Source organism: Mesoplodon densirostris, chromosome 9 (assembly GCF_025265405.1).
Source record: "Mesoplodon densirostris isolate mMesDen1 chromosome 9, mMesDen1 primary haplotype, whole genome shotgun sequence".
In the NCBI taxonomy this organism is placed as follows: Eukaryota; Metazoa; Chordata; class Mammalia; order Artiodactyla; family Ziphiidae; genus Mesoplodon; species Mesoplodon densirostris.
The window spans coordinates 61,620,061-61,640,641 of NC_082669.1; the positions used below are offsets into that span (position 1 = coordinate 61,620,061).

General features: G+C 35.2%; 1 protein-coding gene across 2 annotated transcripts in view; it reads left to right on the forward strand.

Moving 5' to 3' along the window:
- The window catches only part of STK31 (serine/threonine kinase 31), a 79,231-nt gene that overhangs the window by 9,946 nt on the left and 48,704 nt on the right, over positions 1-20,581 (forward strand). For both annotated transcript variants that reach the window (XM_060108380.1, XM_060108381.1), the window contains exons 4-10: positions 1,605-1,679; positions 3,130-3,288; positions 7,837-8,195; positions 9,171-9,345; positions 14,388-14,503; positions 15,916-16,075; positions 19,029-19,151. In XM_060108380.1, the coding sequence (XP_059964363.1) occupies positions 1,605-1,679; positions 3,130-3,288; positions 7,837-8,195; positions 9,171-9,345; positions 14,388-14,503; positions 15,916-16,075; positions 19,029-19,151 (1,167 nt within the window). The remainder of the gene's footprint in view (positions 1-1,604; positions 1,680-3,129; positions 3,289-7,836; positions 8,196-9,170; positions 9,346-14,387; positions 14,504-15,915; positions 16,076-19,028; positions 19,152-20,581) is intronic.

A 20,581-nucleotide genomic window follows, 5' to 3' on the forward strand; every position in this document is an offset into this window, starting at 1 on the left:
TCTACCTAGACTGGGCTACGATGATACACCATTTCTGTCACTTGCCTTGTATTGAATTGTTAATTATATTGGTATATATTACAAAATCGTAAGTAATGGTAATGTGATCTTTTGCAAGGTTTGAAATTGGATAGGACGGTTGATGATCAGGTATTTCTGCTACTAAACCTGTTTGCTTGCTGAAAAATGAAATAAGATGGCTGGGAGAGGGTACCATGCCATTTGTGCTCTCTCTTGCCCTTCAGTTGTTGAGTGTTAGCTGAGGGAACCAGAGTTAAGTCGTAATTGAACACACCTGTCCTTTGTAGTATTTGCTTTCTTAGCTATCCGTTTGTGTGTCTAAGTTGATTTGTACTTTGTTGCTTTGGGGAGTTGAGGATATTTACATTTCACCCTCTGTATTCCTTTTGCTTTAAAATCTGTGAATTTGTCCTAGTTCAGAGTGATAAATTAATTTTATACTCCATCACTTAAAGCCATGCTCCTCAACCTTTTTTTCATTATGCCCTTCTAAGGCATTTTTTTCCCGAATGGGTCTCCTCTCTGCAAGACATTTTAACACCACAGATACACTGGATATCTATTTATGTTGTCAGGTAGGGTTGAACTTTGGAGGACTACAAACCACTGTAATATCTAAGATTCTCCTCCATGCTCCAAGAACCAGTTTTTACTCCCATGGGGATAATATTTCTCCCATTGAGAATGTATGATTTAAAGTGGTTATCAACCTGGGGTTACTTTGTATCTTCCACTCCCACCCCTGGGAGACATTTGGCAATGCATGGAGACATTTTTGGTTGTCACAACTGGAAGGAGTGCTATTGGCATCTTGTAGGTAGAGGCCGGGGCGGGGGAAGCTGCTAAACATCCTACAACGCATATGACAGAAGACAGCCTCCATCCCCCCACCAAGGAATTATCCTGTCTCTAATGTCAGTAGTGCTGAGGTTGAGACACTGACTTAAAGTATGTAAATTTTTCTCTTTGTTCTCTATTAAACATAATTAAATTAAAATATAAATTTGAAATATATGAAAGTTCAGTATTAAGGATATTATATAATGTAATTTATTTACTTATATTTACAATAACACTGAAGTCTTTCTGTATAAAGTAAAAAGTGTAAGAATCTTTCTTGTCTGGTTGGACATAGGGATCCTACCATAGTTGAGAATTAGACTTAAGTGGCATGTACTTGGCATGTTTGTGTTTTAAGAACAATTAATTGTACCAATTATGTCTTCAGACATCAAAACAGCATGACTTTAAGTCTTTGATGCTTGGGCCTTTTTTTGAGTTTTCTGTTTTTATGTCTTTCATCTTCTCTCTCCTGTTTTTTGGAGGGGCAGAAAAACCTAATGGACTCTGAAGTCAGCTGCCTGAATTTGAATCCTGGTTCTGCTGCTTACGAGTTTATGACTTTGGGCATATAATGGTGAAAACAAAGTACCTGCCTCACAGGGTTGTTATGAGAATAAAATAAGTTATTATGCTTATTTATGTATAGTAAGTCCTTAATAAATGCTAATTATTATTCTGATCTACTTAGCATTAAATTCATTAAAATGCCAAATAATTTTACTTTCTTTTTCTCTTTGTAGATTTATGCAGGATTATTTTCTGAAGATAAATGTTGGTACAGATGCAAAGTACTGAAAATCATCAGTGATGAAAAGGTAGGAACAAGTGTTCAATTTTTTTTGCTCTGAGGAATATTTATTTTGGTTCCAAAATTTGATGCTTATTTAGTCCTTCATTGCTTATTCATAGTAGTAATAAAATATGGTTGAATGAACTTATAAACTGATTAAAACATAAATTTTTCCCCGTAGAGAACACAAAAGAAATGAATTGCTTAAAAAAATACAAGTCAGATTCAGGAATATTCTTCTGATTTTAAGTTGTTGTATAATCACCCCAGATTATCTAACTATAGATTACATAATTTGTGATTATTTTTGGTGACCAATTGGTTCTTTGTACCTCAGTTCTTAATAATTATGTTTGATTCTTGCTGAGTAACTTAAAAGTTCATTCTATTAAGATTGAGTAGGAAAAGAACATTTGATTGATCCTGAAGTTATGGTTATCTTTTACTTAGTTGATGTGCATATTGTTAATGAAGATTGGCTTGCCACTTTCTCATGCCTTGGTTAAATGTGGTGAATTTTCTTTGCATTTAGCTATTTTGTTTCTTACGTTGTGAAACTGTGGGAGATTTTTAAGGGAATTTGTGGAGATAGGATTCTGAATAGCTGTTTGGTGGCAATTGCACATTGCAGGCTCTGTAAAAGCATCTCTGTAGGGTTTCTTTTACTGTTTTTTTCTGTGTCTACTTTCCTGGACTTAAAATATTTTATAATATATATGTTTTGTAAATATTGTTCTTGGTGTAATAAGAAGGTAAGGTGAAACACCTTGAGTAATGTTCCAAATATCTTTAAAAAATCTCGTGATTTATTACTGTCATGGGTAGTGGTTTATCTTAGTGAAATAGACCTTTTCTCCACAGTTTGATAACTGGAGATGATATTTTGTGTTTGCTTTTGGTTTGGCTTTAACTTTTTTAAATTAAAGGGCAAGATGGCTTTTGACCTTGTAATAAACTATTTTTCTTTTTTACCTTTTATACAGATATAGAGCTGGAGGTAAGGGTGAATTTGACTCATTTCCAAGATCTAACAGTTGGAGTAGGCTTAAGTTTATCAAAGAAAGTTTCATAACTTTGCCTTTATTTTCAGATTTTATTGTTTCCAGCTTGAATTTAAGAAGGTTGATTGATTTTAACATTAGAGATAGGAGAGAGTCATAAGTTTCATAGATTTATGTTTATTTAAATACTATTGTTTAAAAAAAATCAAAATGAGAAATGGTACTGTTGGAAATAGTACTGTTTGGTACTGGTTGAACTAGTACCAAATATAGAAATCCTCGGGATCTCATGGACTATGGATTTTCTATATTTTGAGGATATTACTGGAGCTCTCATTTCTGAATGCATTTTGTCAGTTTTAGGTAAAATGCTATCATGATTTACAGGTAGTTAACAGAAAGCAGCAAATGGGTAGTTTCTTTGGAGATATTTAATCTAAGTTCTGTATTAGCATTTCTCTCATTTTTTTCCAGTGTCTGGTGAGATATATTGACTATGGAAATACTGAAACTCTAAGTCGATCTGATATAGCTGAGATTCCTTTGGATCTGCAGTTTTCTAGTGTTGCCAAAAAGTATAGACTTTGGGGACTGCAGATTCCTTCTGGCCAAGAAGTTACCCAGTTTGATCAGGCAAGTCAAAGATTGTAAATATTTTTGCTAATGGAAGTAAAACTATGTGCTGGAAACGCAATATAAGTGTGCTAAAAATCCATTAATTTTCTTTGATGTAAAAGCTTGTATAAATTAATGAAAAATATGAAATTATAGAATAATTCACAGACAATTATATAATAATATATTTGTGCTCATCTTTGCTAGGTAAACATTCTTGATCAGATAAGACTGATATGTGTGTGTGTGAGTGTGTATGTATATGCGCACACATATAATAAATGTAAAAGCTTTCTGATGTGAAAGCTTCAAAGGATAGTCTCTTTTATGATGGAGAGAATGATGAATCTAATTTGTTTTTTGCTTTCGCAAAAGTATTCATTAAATAAAAGTGCTCTTTAATCTAGTCCTGGCCATAAATATCACAAATTTGAAATTAGTGGAGTTGTAGGTTAATTAGATTGTATCATTTTGGCAGAGGCTCATACTGTTCGATATAGTAATTGGCAGTGATGTTCTGCTAATCTAGACTACTGTTTGTATTTGTTTCCATTAAATTTTGGGTTAGCAACCTAATTCTGGAAGACCTCTAATAATTTCAGTGGTAGTCTTAACAAGAATCCTACCTCCTTTTAAATCTGTGCAACAGTGATGTTCTTTTGATAGCTGATACTGCCATTGAGGGAATATCACATTGCAAAGTAATCAGATTTGTATTGTATATTTAGCAGCTCAAATGACTTATTTGAAAATAATCAGTACTAGAAGGAACAGTAAATTTTTTTTTTTTTTTTTTTTATGGTACGCGGGCCTCTCACTGTTGTGGCCTCTCCCGTTGCAGAGCACAGGCTCTGGACGCACAGGCTCAGCGCCCATGGCTCACGGGCCCAGCCGCTCCGCGGCATGTGGGATCGTCCCGGATCAGGGCACAAACCCATGTTCCCTGCATCGGCAGACGGACTCTCAACCACTGTGCCACCAGGGAAGCCCAGGAACAGTAAAATTTGAAAACCTTCTCTTTGCCTCTTTTTGTTTTTTTAGAATCTTTTAGGCCGTTGGGTGTAGTTTTGTCTGCACTATAGTTACTTGTAAGAAATGGTTCTGTACTTAAAACTTAGACTCTCATAAATAGAGTAAAGCATAGATATTATTGTAAAATTACACCATAAATTTTTGGTTTAAAATCTAAAATTTATTACTTTTTTTTAATATAAATGTTTGACTAAGGTAGAGGCTTATTTTGAATTTCTTGCATGCCTAGAACCTTGGAATGTTAAATTTACAGACCTTAGAATTCATCTGCTCTCATCTTATTGTTTTGCAAATAAAGAAATTGGGTCTACAACAATTAAATAACTTATTTAAAGTCATAAAGCTAATTAGGGCTGAGCTAGGGCTAGAACTCAAGTCCATTGCTATTCTCGTAGTAAGATGATATAAAATTTATGTAGATTGAAACAAACATGAATCAAAGAAAATGTCATTTTCAAAATTTATTTTTGGAACTGAAGAAATAAACTTCAGTATTGAGAATGTTTTATATGTTTCATAGATTCTTAATAGATGGTATTATTTGTATTTGCATGCTTACATTCAATGAAAAGACTATTCATTGGAGTTGAACTAGTTAGCAAACTGAACGTTTTCTGGAAAGAAATGGTTACTCTTGAGTGCCTCTGCTTAGAAAGTCCATGTTTAGCCATTAATTCTCAGCTGAAGGTTCAAATGTAATTTCTTATAAGAAGTCTTTGCTGATACCCACCATTCATTCTCCTGCAGCTGTTTTACTTCAATGTATAGGCATGTAGAGGTGTAATTTTTTTTCCTCCCCCCACAAGATGGTGAGCTTGGTAGAGACAAGACTGTCTTGGTAGAGACAAGTATTTTATTCATTTTTTATGCCTAATCTCCCTGCTTTTGCCTGTTAGGTGTTAGATGAGCATCCAGTTTTTCTAGCATTTGAATGGATGAATGGATAAGTAGGGATTCAGTTAAAATTAAAAAAAAAAAAAAAAGAGAGACTTCCAGAGGGTGTCCTGGAATACTTTCAACACATTTTAAACCAACACTTTCACACCTATGCTGAAGCACAGTTGAAACTGAAACTCAAAATGGTGGTAAAAATTGCTGAAGATCAAAGAAGATTAAATTATGTCCTAAATGCCTTTCTTACTCTGAAAATTTTCATGTAGAATCAGGGAATGAGAGGTAGAGATTGGAATATGGGTTTAACAGTTTAAAGGTCTTTTAACCTATTTTCTAATATATCCAGGCAAGGTTGGGTAGACTAAGAAAGCAACTGATGCTTTCCTATTTCTGAATAAAGTTTTTTGTTAGAATTTAGGAGAACTCAGATTTTATTCCAAATTAAGGGTTCTGCCTGTAATTATATATGATTCAGGGAGAATCTGGTTGAACAATTTTGTACTAATTGTGATTAATGACCATAACTAAAAAGAATTTCACTTCAGAGAAAAGTCTGAAAATCAGATTTCTTTGTAAAAATTTCTAAATAGTATACCTTTAGAACATTCAGCTTTAGGTAATTGGAACTTTTGTAAAAAGTAGATTTATTTCCACTTAAATTCATATGTTGCCCAAGGACAGAGTTTCTTGAAGTGTTAAGTATTAAGAATTTCACATACTGCAGCAATAATTTTCAGACACTGTCACTTCCATTAAGATTGGTTAGGGGTGGAAGTTATACTTGAATTTTAGATAGACTTTCAACATTAAGGGTTGAAATTAGGTTTCTTTTATGAAAGAGATTAACTAAAAACTGTATTCTGATTGATCGAAATCTTAGATATATTTCAGTGAATTATATTTGGAGTTTGTTAGCTTTGCCTGCTTGATCTCATTTTCTGGTGATGCATTCTGGACCATCTTTGCTTTCTATATTGGTGTTCTTGGTGAATTCAAGTATCTCAATATGTGTGTATTTAAACTTTTTATGATTTGAAAAATTTATTAAACCTGTGTTTTTGGCAACTTAAAATACTTCGTCATTTTGGTTTGCGGCTTAAAAAAATTCTTTTTTCTTTCTTCTTTTTGGTAGTGATGGTTGGTGATCCTTGAGCCTATATAGTTTGAATCTCCTGTACCCTTTCAGATGCATCCTTTTAGGCTCAGGAGTTCTTAACCTGGGCTTAAAATATATCATGGTGAAATAATTTTCTTTGTAGTTCTCCTTATGTTTATGTTATACATTTAAAAACATTTTTCCAAGAAGGATTCCAAAGGGTTCACCAGATCGATAAAGGAGCCCATGGCATGGAAAAAGTTAAGAACTCCTACATAGATCTCCCTTCTACCCGCTATACTACCATATAGTTAAAAAGGAAATAGTTACTCCCTATCAATATTATTTAGTTTCTTGTACCTTGATAATTTTTTTCTTTCTTTTTTTTTAAATGAAACTAGCTTGTATTTTCTGGTTTTTAATTTGTTCTGTATGCTCGTGTTGCCTGGATTATTATTGGTATGATTACCTATTCGGTTTTATCTGCATAAGCTTTATTGTTTGTCATATTTACCTAGTGGGAATATAGCTAAAAATAAAGCTTCTCCCTAAGAGAGTTATGGCCCATAAGATTAATTACATCAGGGATTCCAAGGAAGTTATGAAACAAGATATTTTTGTCTCAAATTTATACTTTATATATTCTGAGAAATGATTAATTTCCTCTATAGGATGAAAGTTAGGTAAGGAACTTAGAGAAATTTGGGAAGAGAGGAATAATTATCAAATTGGTTCATATCAAAGTAATTTTAGGAGTTCAGATTTCTGGAGATGTAAGCAAGTTCTTATTAAAATTAAATCTCAAGATATCTTCAATTCTCAATATGTTTCAGGTATGTCTTTGCTCAGTGCTGTGGGTCAATAATCTATAATTAAATGTTATCAAGTACCTAATTACTCACATGTCTTTTCATATGCCAGTTATACAGGTGTTGCTCCCTCAGACAAAATTCTATTTAAGAGAGTTTTAATTTAGGAATTTCTAACATCTCATATTCCATAATTGCAGTTTGTTGATTTTTTAAAAAAATTGTTGATGTTTTATGCCTTGAGTTTCTGTTTTCTGCTTCTGCTCTTGTCTTACTTTGAAATGAGAGTACCTCATTAGGCCTTTAAAATGATTTTTAAAGTTTTGTTGAATTTGAGCACTTTTTCTAGATACCAAAATTCATTTTTATGTGGTGTAGCTCCTCAGGGCACCATTATATGTAGTTAAGCCCAAAATGTCAGCAGAATCTGCTTGGTTTAAAAAAATTATTCTAGGGTGTTTAATTGGTACACATTTAACAATGTATAAATATGGCTGCCTATACTGGTCTCACCTCTACTTCTGGAAAGGATTTTAGCAAGTGTGTAATTGGAATATAGTCATACACATGCAGAAGTATATTTGCATTTAGCCAACAACAAGGTAAGACCACTTTTATAGAGATTTCAGAATGAGGAAATACGATCGTTGGAAAAACTAGGTAGAAACAAAATAAGTGGAGAAAAACATGTTGGTGTAGCTGGTTTATGTCTTCTTTTTTTTTTATCTTTCTTAGGGCAGAGTCTTTTTGAGGAGCTTGATTTTTGAAAAGCAAATAAAAATGAGAATTAAAGCAACCTATCAAGATGGAACAGTTATTGCTCAGGCTGAGTATGGCAGTGTGGATATAGGGGAAGAGGTGGCTAAGAAAGGATTTGCAGAAAAATGCAAACTTACTTCCAGCACTAACATCTGTGAGGAAAAAAAATCGGATCCTGGTCAGCTTGTCCTCAGGAGCCTCAAAAGCCACATTGCTTTGTGGGGGCATAGATCAAACCAGTCACCCTTCATCAGGCCAAAGGACCACTTAAGTGGGAGGCTGTCTCTTGACTTCAAGAGTGAAAATGATGCAGGAAATCATGTGACATTTCCAAAGTAAGACTACGTTGGGATTTTTAGTCTTAACTAATTTCTGATTTATGGTGTAAGCCCTTGTCATAGTGGAAGTCAAGGCTTATGTTTTTGGAGTCCACAACTATGTCAGTGATTCTGAGGCATGATACTGATTATTTCTGTTTTTCTCAAGCAGGTATTCCTTTCCTCTTTAGCAGGAATATTTTAATTAAAAGCCATTTTGAAAGAAAAATCATTCCTGAATTGTTTGAAGTTCACATACCAACTCTTCAGTCCAACTCTTCCGAATACATTTATTAAAAATAAAAATCTACCCCTAAATCTAAATGATTCAGCCAAGAGCCAGAATTTCAGATAAGCTTGAAGTTTTTCCTTTGGCTTTAAGAATATTTTAATGAGTTTTAGGGAATTGCCTTTCCTTTTTAACAAAAGAGAGGCTCTTTGTTCTTCCTGTGAAAATTTACTCTGATAGAATTCGATTATTACCAAAGGTGTTCACTTTTTAGATAATTCTGAATTATAAACTTGAAGCAAAAAGCCAGGTTTGATGTTTACCAAACCATTCTTATACTTCTGTATCATGATCTAGGCCATGATGCCATGTCTTGGGTAATATAGCTGTTTTTTGGGACCTTATCAGTGCTCTAGGAACTAAACTGTCAGATGGAGTGGGGGTGATGGGGAGGAGGGATTTGAAGAAACTGATACAGACATGCTTTTTACTGTATTTCCTGGAGTTGATATTGCTATGAAGAAGTTGGAATATGTATTATTTGAGATTTGGAGGCATTGTTTTTGAAGTGTTTCTTCAGTTATAAAATCTAGTTTGCATTAAAAATATTTTTTAATGTTGAACTAGGTAAAGGTTTTAGATTAGTTTCCAAAATTAACTTTAAGATATATCATGCTAAAAAAAACCCAAGAGAATTTTAGGGTTTGATCCCTGTAACACTTACACAGTTTGTTTTTTACAATGAGTGAATTTGTTTTTAATAGGGAAAATTCGGCTGTTGGTGGCTTTAATTTAGGGTCGAATGTCAGCCTGGCAAAAATTAAGCAGGACCAGAAACTGATTGAAGAAAATGAAAAGCTTAAAACAGAGAAGGAGGTTCTTCTTGAAAGGTATAAGGCATTAGAATTGAAAGTAGAACAGACTGTCCAGGAGCTGCAGGTATGGTATGTTCAATGGCGTAAGGTAAAGAATGATGAACTGGGAAATCCTTATATTCATTTGCTCTTATTTGTTTGTTTAATTTTCTGTCTCCTTTCCTTCCCTTCATCTCCCCACTCTTTATTCTCTCCTTTCTTTATATTTGTTTATAGATTTTTTCTTATGCTACAAACTAATCATCTTTGGATTTCATTGGATGTTTGAGAGATTAATAATTTCTCAGTTACATTTCCTCTTATGTTCTTTAAAAATTTTTAACTATGGAAATTTTCAAACATTTTATTTATTTATTTATTTAATCTATTATTTATTTTTGGCTGCGTTGGGTCTTTGTTGCTGTGTGCAGGCTTTCCCTAGTTGTGACGAGCGGGGGCTACTCTTCATTGTGGTGCGCAGGCTTCTCATTGCGGTGGCTTCTCTTGTTGAGGAGCATGGGCTCTAGGCACGCAGGCTTCAGTAGTTGTGGCTCGCGGGCTCTAGAGCGCAGGCTCAGTAGTTGTGGTGCACCGGCTTAGTTGCTCTGTGGCATGTGGGATCTTCCCGGACCAGGGATCGAACCTGTGTCCCTTGCATTGGCAGGCAGATTCTTAACCACTGAACCACCAGAGAAGTCCCTCAAACATTTTAAAAAGAGAGAATTGAATAATTAATACTTATGTGTCCATCACCCAGTTTTTACAATTATTAAATACACAGCAGTCTTTTTTAAAATCTGTACCTCCTGAGTAATTTTAAAACAAATCCCATTCATAATGTTTTAATGTATGTGCTTTTGTATGTATCTCTAATAGAAAAGAACTTCAAAAAAGACATAACCAGGGCTTCCCTGGTGGCGCAGTAGTTGAGAGTCCGCCTGCCGATGCAGGGGACACGGGTTCGTGCCCTGGTCCAGGAAGATCCCACATGCCGTGGAGCGGCTGGGCCCGTGAGCCATGGCCGCTGAGCCTGCGCATCCAGAGCCTGTGCTCTGCAACGGGAAAGGCCACAACAGTGAGAGGCCTGCATACCACACACTCACAGAAAAAGACATAACCATAATACTATTATACTTAAAAATTAACAATAATTCCTTAATATCATTTAATATCCAGTCAGTGTTCTGGTTTCCCATATTGCTCCATGAATGTCCTTTTATGGTTGGTTTCTTCTAATCAGAATTCCTATTAGGCCCATACATTGCATTTTGGTTGATAGATCTCTTAAATTGCTTAATCTGCATCCTTGTGTTGCTTAATAGGCTCCTGTATCTCCATGTGTTTCCTTTTATGGTAGTTAGGTCTCAAGGTTTGCTCAGATTCGGGGCAGTTTTTTCCCCCCCAAGAATACTGTGTGGTTTTCAAATGTGTAGCTTTTTCTGATACTAAATATGTTATCCCAACACTATTTTCCAATTCTCTAACACCAACTGAATGTCCAACAATTCATTTTTGACACTAAGTACCAGGAGTTATCTCAGACTCCACAAGGTAAGGACTTAGTCCCTCAAGATTTAGCCCAGTTCAGGTACCAGCCACAAATCACGTCCCAGGCTACCCACACTTCTGTCTGGCTGAGTATAAATTTGAGGGTTCCTATGACCCCACCCCCACCCCCTGCCCTCAATTCAGTAATTCTCTAAAACAACTCACAGGACTCAGGGAAGTGCTATGCTTATGGTTACAGTTTTATTATAAAGGATAAAACTCAGGAACAGCCAAGTAGAAGGAAGAGATGCATAGGGGAAGTTATGAAGGGGGTGTGGGGGCGGTCTCTGGGCCTGCCACTCTTCCAGCACATGGATTTGTTTACCAGTCTGGAAGCTCCCCCAAAGCTCATCATTGTGAATTTTTTTTCTGAGTTTTTTTAAAATCAAGGTTTTATTACATAGGCCTGGTTAAGTCATTGACCATTGGTGATTGAACTCAATCTCCAGCCCCTAGATTCATATGTGACATTCTTCAGGGAACTCTGACTCACAAATCCATTAATCGTGGGTTTTATCCATTATAACTAATCCTTTAGCCAGGAACATCTTGCTAAGTGCATTTCAGAGGTAAGGTCTCTTCCTCTTAGAAAACACTCTGTTTTCTTTTTAAAGGTTTAGTTGACAAGGAGATTAGACTAGTCACCTGCCTTTTATTTTCCCTATGGGTGCCTGTTGGAGATATAAAGCCTTTCTTTCAACCCTGGAAAGTTCCTTGGTATCTCTTTCTGGCCTATCCTCTCTTCCTCCCACTCAGGGCAACCATTCTTCTGATTTATATATAACCACAGTTTCGTTTTCCTGGTCCTGTATCTCATTTAAATGGAATAATCCTCTGATATGTATTCTGTTATGTTTGTCTTCATTCACTTAAAGAATAATGTCTGTGAGATTTATTGAGGTTGTGTTTATCAGTAGTTTGTCCATTTTTATTGCAAAGTAGTGTTCCATTCTATCAATATACCGCAGTTTATTTACTCATTTTCCTATTCATGGGCATTTAGGTTGTTTTCAGTTTTTGGTTTTTTTTTTTGCGGTACGTGGGCCTCTCACTGTTGTGGCCTCTCCCGTTGCGGAGCACCGTCTCTGGACGCGCAGGCTCAGCGGCCATGGCTCACGGGCCTAGCTGCTCTGCGGCATGTGGGATCTTCCCGGACCAGGGCACGAACCCGTGTCCCCTGCATTGGCAGGCGGATTCTCAACCACTGCGCCACCAGGGAAGCCCTATAGTGTTTTTGATTTCTGTCATTTTTTGTTTGTTTGTTTCTTGTTATCTTTGTTTGTTTTTTGTTATTATTTCCTTCCTTCAGTTTGTTCTTCTAGCTTCTTTAGATGGAAATTTGTATTGTTTTATTTTTTATTCATATAATTGTTTATAATCTTTTGTTCTTTTATAATGTTTCAAGATTTCCCTTGAAGCATCACTTTACTTGTAGTCCACAAATTTTTATATGTTTTTTAAATTATTTAATCAAACATTTAAAAACTTCCCGTTATTATTATTTTTTTAAAATCATGAGCTATTTAGAAGTGTGTTGCCTAATTTCCACATATTTGGAGATTTCCCCCCAGTAAAGTTTTGTTACTGATATTTTATTTTCTTAGCATCAGAGAGCATACTCAGTATGGTTTCAGTCCTTTCGCATTTATTGATATTTGTTTTATTATCCAGCATATTGTTTGTCCTTGGAAATGTTCTGTATGCTTTTAAAAATTACATATATTCTACAGCTGTGTGGTGGAGTGTTTTATAAATGTTAGTTAGGTCGAATTGGTTGATAGTATTGTTTAAGATTTTTGTATCATGACTGATTTTCTGTTTACTTGTTCCTTCAGTTACAGATAGAGGAGTGTTCAAATATCCAGATATTATTGTGGTTTTGTATATTTCTTCCTTTTGTTCCATCAGGTTTTACTTTGTCGTTTTGAAGCTTTGTTATTAGATGCATTCACATTTAGAATTGTTGTGTCTTCTTTTTTTTTTTTTTTCTTTTTGCGGTATGCAGGCCTCTCACTGTTGTGGCCTCTCCCGTTGCGGAGCACTGGCTCCGGATGCGCAGGCCCAGCGGCCATGGCTCACGGGCCCAGCCGCTCCGCGGCATATGGGATCCTCCCAGATTGGGGCACGAACCCGTATCCCCTGCATCGGCAGGCGGACTCTCAACCACTGCGCCACCAGGGAGGCCCTGTTGTGTCTTCTTGATGAATTAATTCATTTGTCTTTATGAAATATCCCAGTTTATTGCTGGGAATGCTCCCTGTTCTGAAGTCCACATTGACTGATATTAATATAGCGATGTTTGCCTTGTATATAGTTTCCATCCTTTAATTTTTATCTGTCTCTTTATATCTAATAAGTGTTTCTAATAAGCAGCTTATATGGTTGAGTCTAAGCTGTTTTCGTCCAGATTGATAATCTCACATCTTTTAATCGGAGTGTTTAGCTAATTTTCATTTAATGCAATTATTAATGTGGTTGGGTTTAAGTTTGGCATCTTTTCTATTTGTGTTATTTGTTGTTTGTCTTAAAAACCATACTAATTATTTGTCATCTGAGCTCCGGTTTGTTTTTTTTTTTTTTTACAGGTGGACTAACAATGAGTTTAAGACAGTTGAGAAATAAACTGAGTTGACATTTCTTTTAGATTTAAACGATTCTTCAGAATTTTATAGTTCTCATCCACATGTATTTCATTAGCAATTTGTACTAAAAATTTGCTTTTATCGAGTCTTTGTAAAGCATTAAACACATTTTCAAAGATTCAACAACTTTTTATTTTCCCACTTCTGTTTCTTAGATTTACGTAATTTTTGGAGTAATTATCATAGCAATTACAGTGGATATAAACAGATTTAAGAACAAACATAACTGCTTCTTCATGGTCATCCTCCTCAGCAGATGGGAGCAGAAGGGCATGAGCATTCCCAAATGTAACTTACTATTAAGCAGCATTCAGTATTGACTCTCTATTTAACTGAAGCATTGGAGAGAATGTGAACACCAGAGAGCATGTTGTTTAAATATTGAGTAAAATTTCTGTGTTTAACTATGTAATACCTGGTTTGTAGTATAATTGGAATAAAATTGCTAGGTCTTTATCCATATTACTGCTCTATACATTATTTTGAATAATTATATTAGACGTATTGTTAAGGTACCACTCAGAATCAAGGAGTTTAATCTAGCTTGGGTCAAGGAAATGATGTTTTTGATTCTTTTATAATGCAGAATGACATCAGACTTCATCAGAAAACAAATTGTCATTGATTATCATTTGGTTTTTAAGGGGATCTTTTATTTTTCTTTTTAAAATCTAAGTATTAAGACATATGTGAAATTTTGTTTTTATTTGGTTTCTTATTAGGATGCAATATAAGAGTGTCTCTGTGTGAAGGCAGAAGACTGGAATAGTTTATCTTTTTCAGATCCTAGCTAGTAGGGAAATCAGTGTTTGTCATCCTGTCGCCTAATATTTTTTAGCCTTTAAAATTTTAATTATGCCTAAAAATCATTTAAATAACAGTAGAAATACAGTTTCCTATTTGGGTCTAACTAAGATGTATTTGTTCTTTGCTTCAGCAAGAGAAAGCAACTACCATGGATTTGACTAAACATTTAGAAAGTACTCTGAAGACTTGTGTAGGTACCAGAATGAAAAATCTGGCAGCTAAGGTTGAAATATTGAAGGAAATTAGGTAGGTAAAACTATATTTTTAAGAAGGATAGTTTAAAACAAATGCTAATTAATTGGTGCTTTGTTTTGTATGCCTGCCATTTTTACTTTGTCACTTAATCTTTGTATTTTTATTACTTTAAAGAAGGAAACTAAAAATAGTTACTCCTGAGACAAATTTTATATTGTTTTTGTTAGTGTTCTGTTATCACTGTGTGGCGTGATAGTGTCCTAAAAGTCATCTATGAGAATGAAATTGAAAAGTCAACACAACTTCTAAGTGGTAGTTTGATGAGAAACTACTATGTCCTCTTGTTTTGCTTGGGGTTATTTTCAGTCCTATACTGAAACTAGATTTCGGTAATCTAAATTGATTATACTCCATCTAAAGAAAGAAGAAAGTAGTGTTCATGGAGTTAGAAGAAAAGTGATCTTTATGGAGTCAGAAGAAATTGGTTAGCAAGTTTTGTGCAGAGTTTATTCAGCATATCTCAGACTATATATGAGTTATGTAGGTATTTTACTTTATAGAGGTTTGCTTTATTATTGGTTAGGGATAATTTTTCACCCTCTTCTGCAATGTGGAAAAAATAGTTCTCCAAACAACCTAGTTCTCTTTTTGTGCTATACATACAACTTAAACCAATAATTCATTTTCTCATGTACTTTGAAACACTAAGAAGATGTTGCTCTGAATTGATCCTGCACATTCGTCTTTTGTCCAGTGGGAATTTATATTCTCCAGTATAAATCCATCAATCGGTATCTGGTTTATAAGTTTCTAAATAGTTTGAGTAAATTAAGTCTCTCTAGAGCTTAATCAACTTTTAATGCACAACCAAAAATTCAAGTGACTACACTTGCAAAGCTGTGAGATAGACTTTGGACCAAAACAGTTCAAAATATTTTAACCCATATTTGAGGAAATAATGTGCTGTTAGAATGGTGGCAGTCTAACTGGAAGCTAGAAAAAAGAAAATGATGGGCCTTGTTGGTTTTGCTATTTGGTCTTTCTCATTGCTTTTTTTTTTTTTTTTTTTTTGGATATTTTAAAAAACTCTGCAAATGCTAGTCTGCTTATTAAGATACAAGGACTATGTGCCTGTCATCTTGGTAAGCAAGATTGGCTTAAGTATAAAATTTTACAGAATTATTTATAAATCTAATTTAATATCATTTAAAATCTGTGGACTTTTGAAGTTGTCTTTTTATATAAAGCTTTTTGAAAAAGATATTTAAATTTTTTCTCAATCAGTTATGTTTTTAATTAAAAGTTTGTATCAAAGTTATTTATGATTTTATATGATTTTAAAAAGTACCTCTTCATAGCCAGTGTTGTAAATAGTAACTTTAGACCATTAGTATTTAGGTGTATTTTTTTTTCTCACAACACCTTAAAAATTTCTTGATCTTTTCCTTTTGCTGTTTTAATAGATGTGTCAATATCAATGTTCATTTTGGAAATGACCTTTCAGATGCTATACAAGTGTTGGATGAAGACTGCTTTACTCTCCCAGCTTCTCTGAATGAATTAGAGATAATTTGGGCAGAATACTCTTTGGCTCAGGAGAAGATTCAAACTTGTCAGAATGTGGTGGGTTAAGAATTTTTCTCTATGATGATTTTTATCTGTTGAATATAAGGAGATAATGTCTTTCAAGAAAGCAGAAGGACTGCAGATATTGGAATGATACTTCATGTGAAATCTTTAACTTTTACATATCTTCATATTAATAATTTGATTTCTTTTGTTGCCTTGTAAGAAAGGTAGGATAGATAAGTAGTGATTGTGGAAAAAGGGTTAGTTAACCCTTTTGCAGTCCCTTTTGCATGAGAATTTACCTCTCTCTGTTCCCTTGGTAATTTGATGAAATGATATTTCAGTCATGTTACTGGCAACATTGTTTAGGTAAAAATAAAACCCCTGATTGATAAATTGTATCTGGACTGGGAGGAACTGTAAACTACAAATACTTGCAACTGGGCATACCCCTTGAGGGACCCTGGCAGCTATACCTATAAGAGATGGTGGCTTTTGAGGGGCATGAGGCTTGTAAGCCAGAGTGGCTCCCACAACTGCTAATGTGGATCTTGTCTTCTGGTCTGAGTGGTGTGTTTTATGCTGCATTATAGGACTCTGCCTTACTGTTAAATGCTATCTAAGCCATCCATATGTGGGTAGGGGAGGGATATGAAGAATGGAATATTTCATGTGACTTCATTAGTGTAGGTAAAAATATATTTATTTCCTCTTGGAATTTTCTTTAGTTTATTATATTGAGCTGAATGGAACTCCTTGTTTTTCATATAAAGATATTTGGTACAACAATCGTAGCTTTCCATAGTACCTATGAGCCCTAAACTTGTGTTTGGAGTTGTCCTATCTTAAGTATCGGTGGTTTCTGCCTCTGGGGATTGTACCCTGATAGTCTTATTCCCTATTCATTCTAGGTTGGCCAGTTGGCAGCGTAACTGGCTCTGAATGAGAAAAGTAAACAATAACTATGTCTTTGAAAATGCCAGGAATGTTTAATTTGGATAAAGGATTCGATTTGGGTTATTTTACATATTAGACCATTACTGGTTACTTCTGATTATGGAAGAAAAAAAGTGACAGAAGTAATAATTTTTGAATCTCTATGAAACACAGGCAGTGTTATAGATACTTTATAAACTTTTTCGTATACTAACTTTTAAAAATGGGCACTTTTTGGGCTTCCCTGGTGGTGCAGTGGTTGAGAGTCTGCCTGCCAATGCAGGGGACGCGGGTTCATGCCCCGGTCCGGGAAGATCCCACATGCTGCGGAGCGGCTGGGCCTGTGAGCCATGGCTGCTGAGGCTGCGCGTCCGGAGCCTGTGCTTCGCAATGGGAGAGGCCACAACAGTGAGAGGCCCACATACCGCAAAAAAAAAAAAAAAAAAAAAGGCACTTTTGCTCCTCAGGAAACTGAGGCCCACAGGGTTTAAGGAAATTGGTCAAGATTACGTAGTTCTAAATGTTAATATGGAATTTGAACGCAGGTATGCCTGATTGCAAAGTGTATTCTAGTTCCATTTAAACCATACTGCCAGTATTAAAATACTTCATCATGTATTTTCATGTAGTAAGATGAAAAGATGAGAAAGGACTGCTTTTTAATTTTTGTTTTGTTTTGTTTTTGTCATTTGAGCATAGGAAAGTGATTTATCACAGGGAGGGAGAGGGCTTAGTATATATATACCTAGGACTTGGTATTCTAGTAGAACAAACGTGAGTTTTTTTTTTGGAAGCAATTTATTTCCATTACTGCTGATGTTTCAGGACTTACTTTTAGGCTTTATTACCCTAAAGTTTATTTGACAGACTTAAGAGTAGATTATTGGATAAATAGAGAGTCATAATTGTCCCTCAGATAAAGTTGTCATTTTATTTCCCTTCTTGTACTTAATTTGGATCAGTATTGTTATTTTCACTTATATATTTCGCACAGTTCCTTAACTTGATTGCCATGTGTACTTTTTTAAAAAAATAAATTTACTTATTTTATTTATTTATTTTTGGCTGTGTTGGGTCTTCATTGCTGCTAGTGGGCTTTCTCTAGTTGCAGTGAGCAGGAGCTACTCTTCGTTGCCGTGTGCGGGCTTCTCATTACGGTGGTTTCTCTTGTTGTGGAGCACGGGCTCTAGGCACGCGGGCTTCAGTAGTTGTGGCACGTGGGCTCAGTAGTTGTGGCGCACGGGCTTAGTTGCTCCACGGCATGTGGGATCTTCCCGGACCAGGGCTCGAACCCACGTCCCCTGCATTGGCAGGCGGATTCCTAACCACTGTGCCACCAGGGAAGCCCGCCAGGTGTATTTTTGATGAAAGAGATTCTTTTCTTTTGTCTTTATAATTAGTTATATAATGGTCTGGTTGAGCTTACACAAAAAAGACTATTCTGACATTCAGGCTTTTAAGTGTATGTGCCAGACACTGTTACAGGTAGTAGACACATGCATTTGTTTAAGACGTGGTCCTATCCCTCTATCTACCTTGGGTATTGGCCGGATATATAAATAGATGGTTTTAATATAGTTTGGTAAGTACTATAACAGAGGTAATGCACAGCATTCTTGGATATCTCTCATATCTATTTCCAAACATAGCCTTTTGGGTGAATTGGAGGTTTTATCCTGGTGGAGATTAACTGAATCTTGAAAGATAAGTAGATGAAGGAATTGAGGGTGGGCTGAGAGTAGGAAGGAGACAGTGTGTAATTAGCCATAGACACTTGTATAATTTTCTTAAGAAAAGCAAAAATTTTATTGTTGCAGAAATAATGGGAAAAGATGAAGATTAACAGAGCAGAATTGCTGAACGTAAATCTTATTTCTATTTAAGGGAGAGAAAACTCTTTGTCATGTTGGTGATCTAAGGAGACAGGTGTTTGTCTGAAATGTTACTATGTTTGGAGAATGTAATGTTAAATTTTACTAACTTTAAGAGATCAGTTTTTTTCATAGAGGTCAGTGTGTAAAAAAACACCTGATATATTAATGATGCTTATTCTTTTTTTTCCTTCCTCCAGAATGAAGGGAATATTTTGATAGCCAAAAGAAATGAAGTACAACAGAAGCTGTACATGGCAGTAGAAGTTTTTATTCTGGAAGTTGATGAGTTACTTCTTAATAAACGCTTGAAAACATTACAGGTTGGAATTTTAAAAGATACTAAATATACATTAAATATACATTAAAGTATGCTTATTGTTTGAGAGGTGAAATTAGCATTTACCTTTAGACTTTAGATAGTACTGATGGCTGCAAAAGATTTTCTTTGATAAATCCTAGTTTCTTTTTAATGGTGTTAAAATTTTATATTGATATATTTAATGTGTTTATGTATGTGTATGTATTTATCCTACAAACAAGGTAAAATGATCAGGCATGTCAGGCTTGCTAGAGCAGCATTCTTTGGGAAAACTCACAGAGACAGGAGCAGTAGCAGGCAGGTGAGTCCCTGTTACCCACTGCATTCTAGCAGAAAATCTAGTAAAGCCATATGTTAGAGTTAGGGAGAGGGATCCTGATCCTTGAGTTATAGGGCTTTTAAGATCTGTGATAGGGGATGGAGTACAGTAGCTGTATGATGTTGCAGAACCTTGTCTTTAGTCCTATCCTATCAGCTCAGAAATGACTAATTTGGAGTGAATGAGTGTGACAATGTTGTCATTCCACCTATTAACATAGTCTTTCTACTTATTCACATCTTTTATTATGTTTTTTAATGATGTTTAAAAGTTTTCTCCATAGCGCCTCATGGATTTTCTTCATTTAACTCCAAGACATTTATACTTTTGATTGCTTTTGTGAATGTTATCTTATTTTCCATTTCCTAGTTATTTTTGATGGTGTAGAGGGATACTATTGATTTTTATATATTGATGTCTCTCTGGCAACTCTGCTGAACTCTCTTTTAGTTTTTGTCAGTTGATACTCTGAGCTTTCTGTGTGGTCATATCATTTGAACACAATATCCCTCTTCTACTCCTTCTACCTTTTATGTTTCTTAGAATTTTTACTGTTTCTGTCAGTATCTTTAATACCAAGTTGAATAATAGCTGTCTTGTTTTATCCTGTGGGGAATAAGCTTGCTAGAGAATTGGAGAAAAGGATATTCAGGGACATCTGGGCACTGTCTCTTTTTTTTTTTTAACATCTTTATTGGAGTATAATTGCTTTACAGTGGTGTGTTAGTTTCTGCTTTATAACAAAGTGAATCAGTTATACATATACATATGTTCCCGTATCTCTTCCATCTTGCGTCTCCCTCCCTCCCACCCTCCCTATCCCACCCCTCTAGGTGGTCACAAACCACCGAGCTGATCTCCCTGTGCTATGCGGCTGCTTCCCGCTAGCTATGTTTTACGTTTGGTAGTGTATATATGTCCATGCCACTCTCTCACTTTGTCACAGCTTACCCTTCCCTCTCCCCATATCCTCAAGTCCATTCTCAAGTAGGTCTGTGTCTTTATTCCCGTCTTGCCCCTAGGTTCTTTATGACCTTTTTTTTTTTTCCCTTAGATCCCATATATATGTGTTAACATACGGTATTTGTTTTTCTGAGTTACTTCACTCTGTA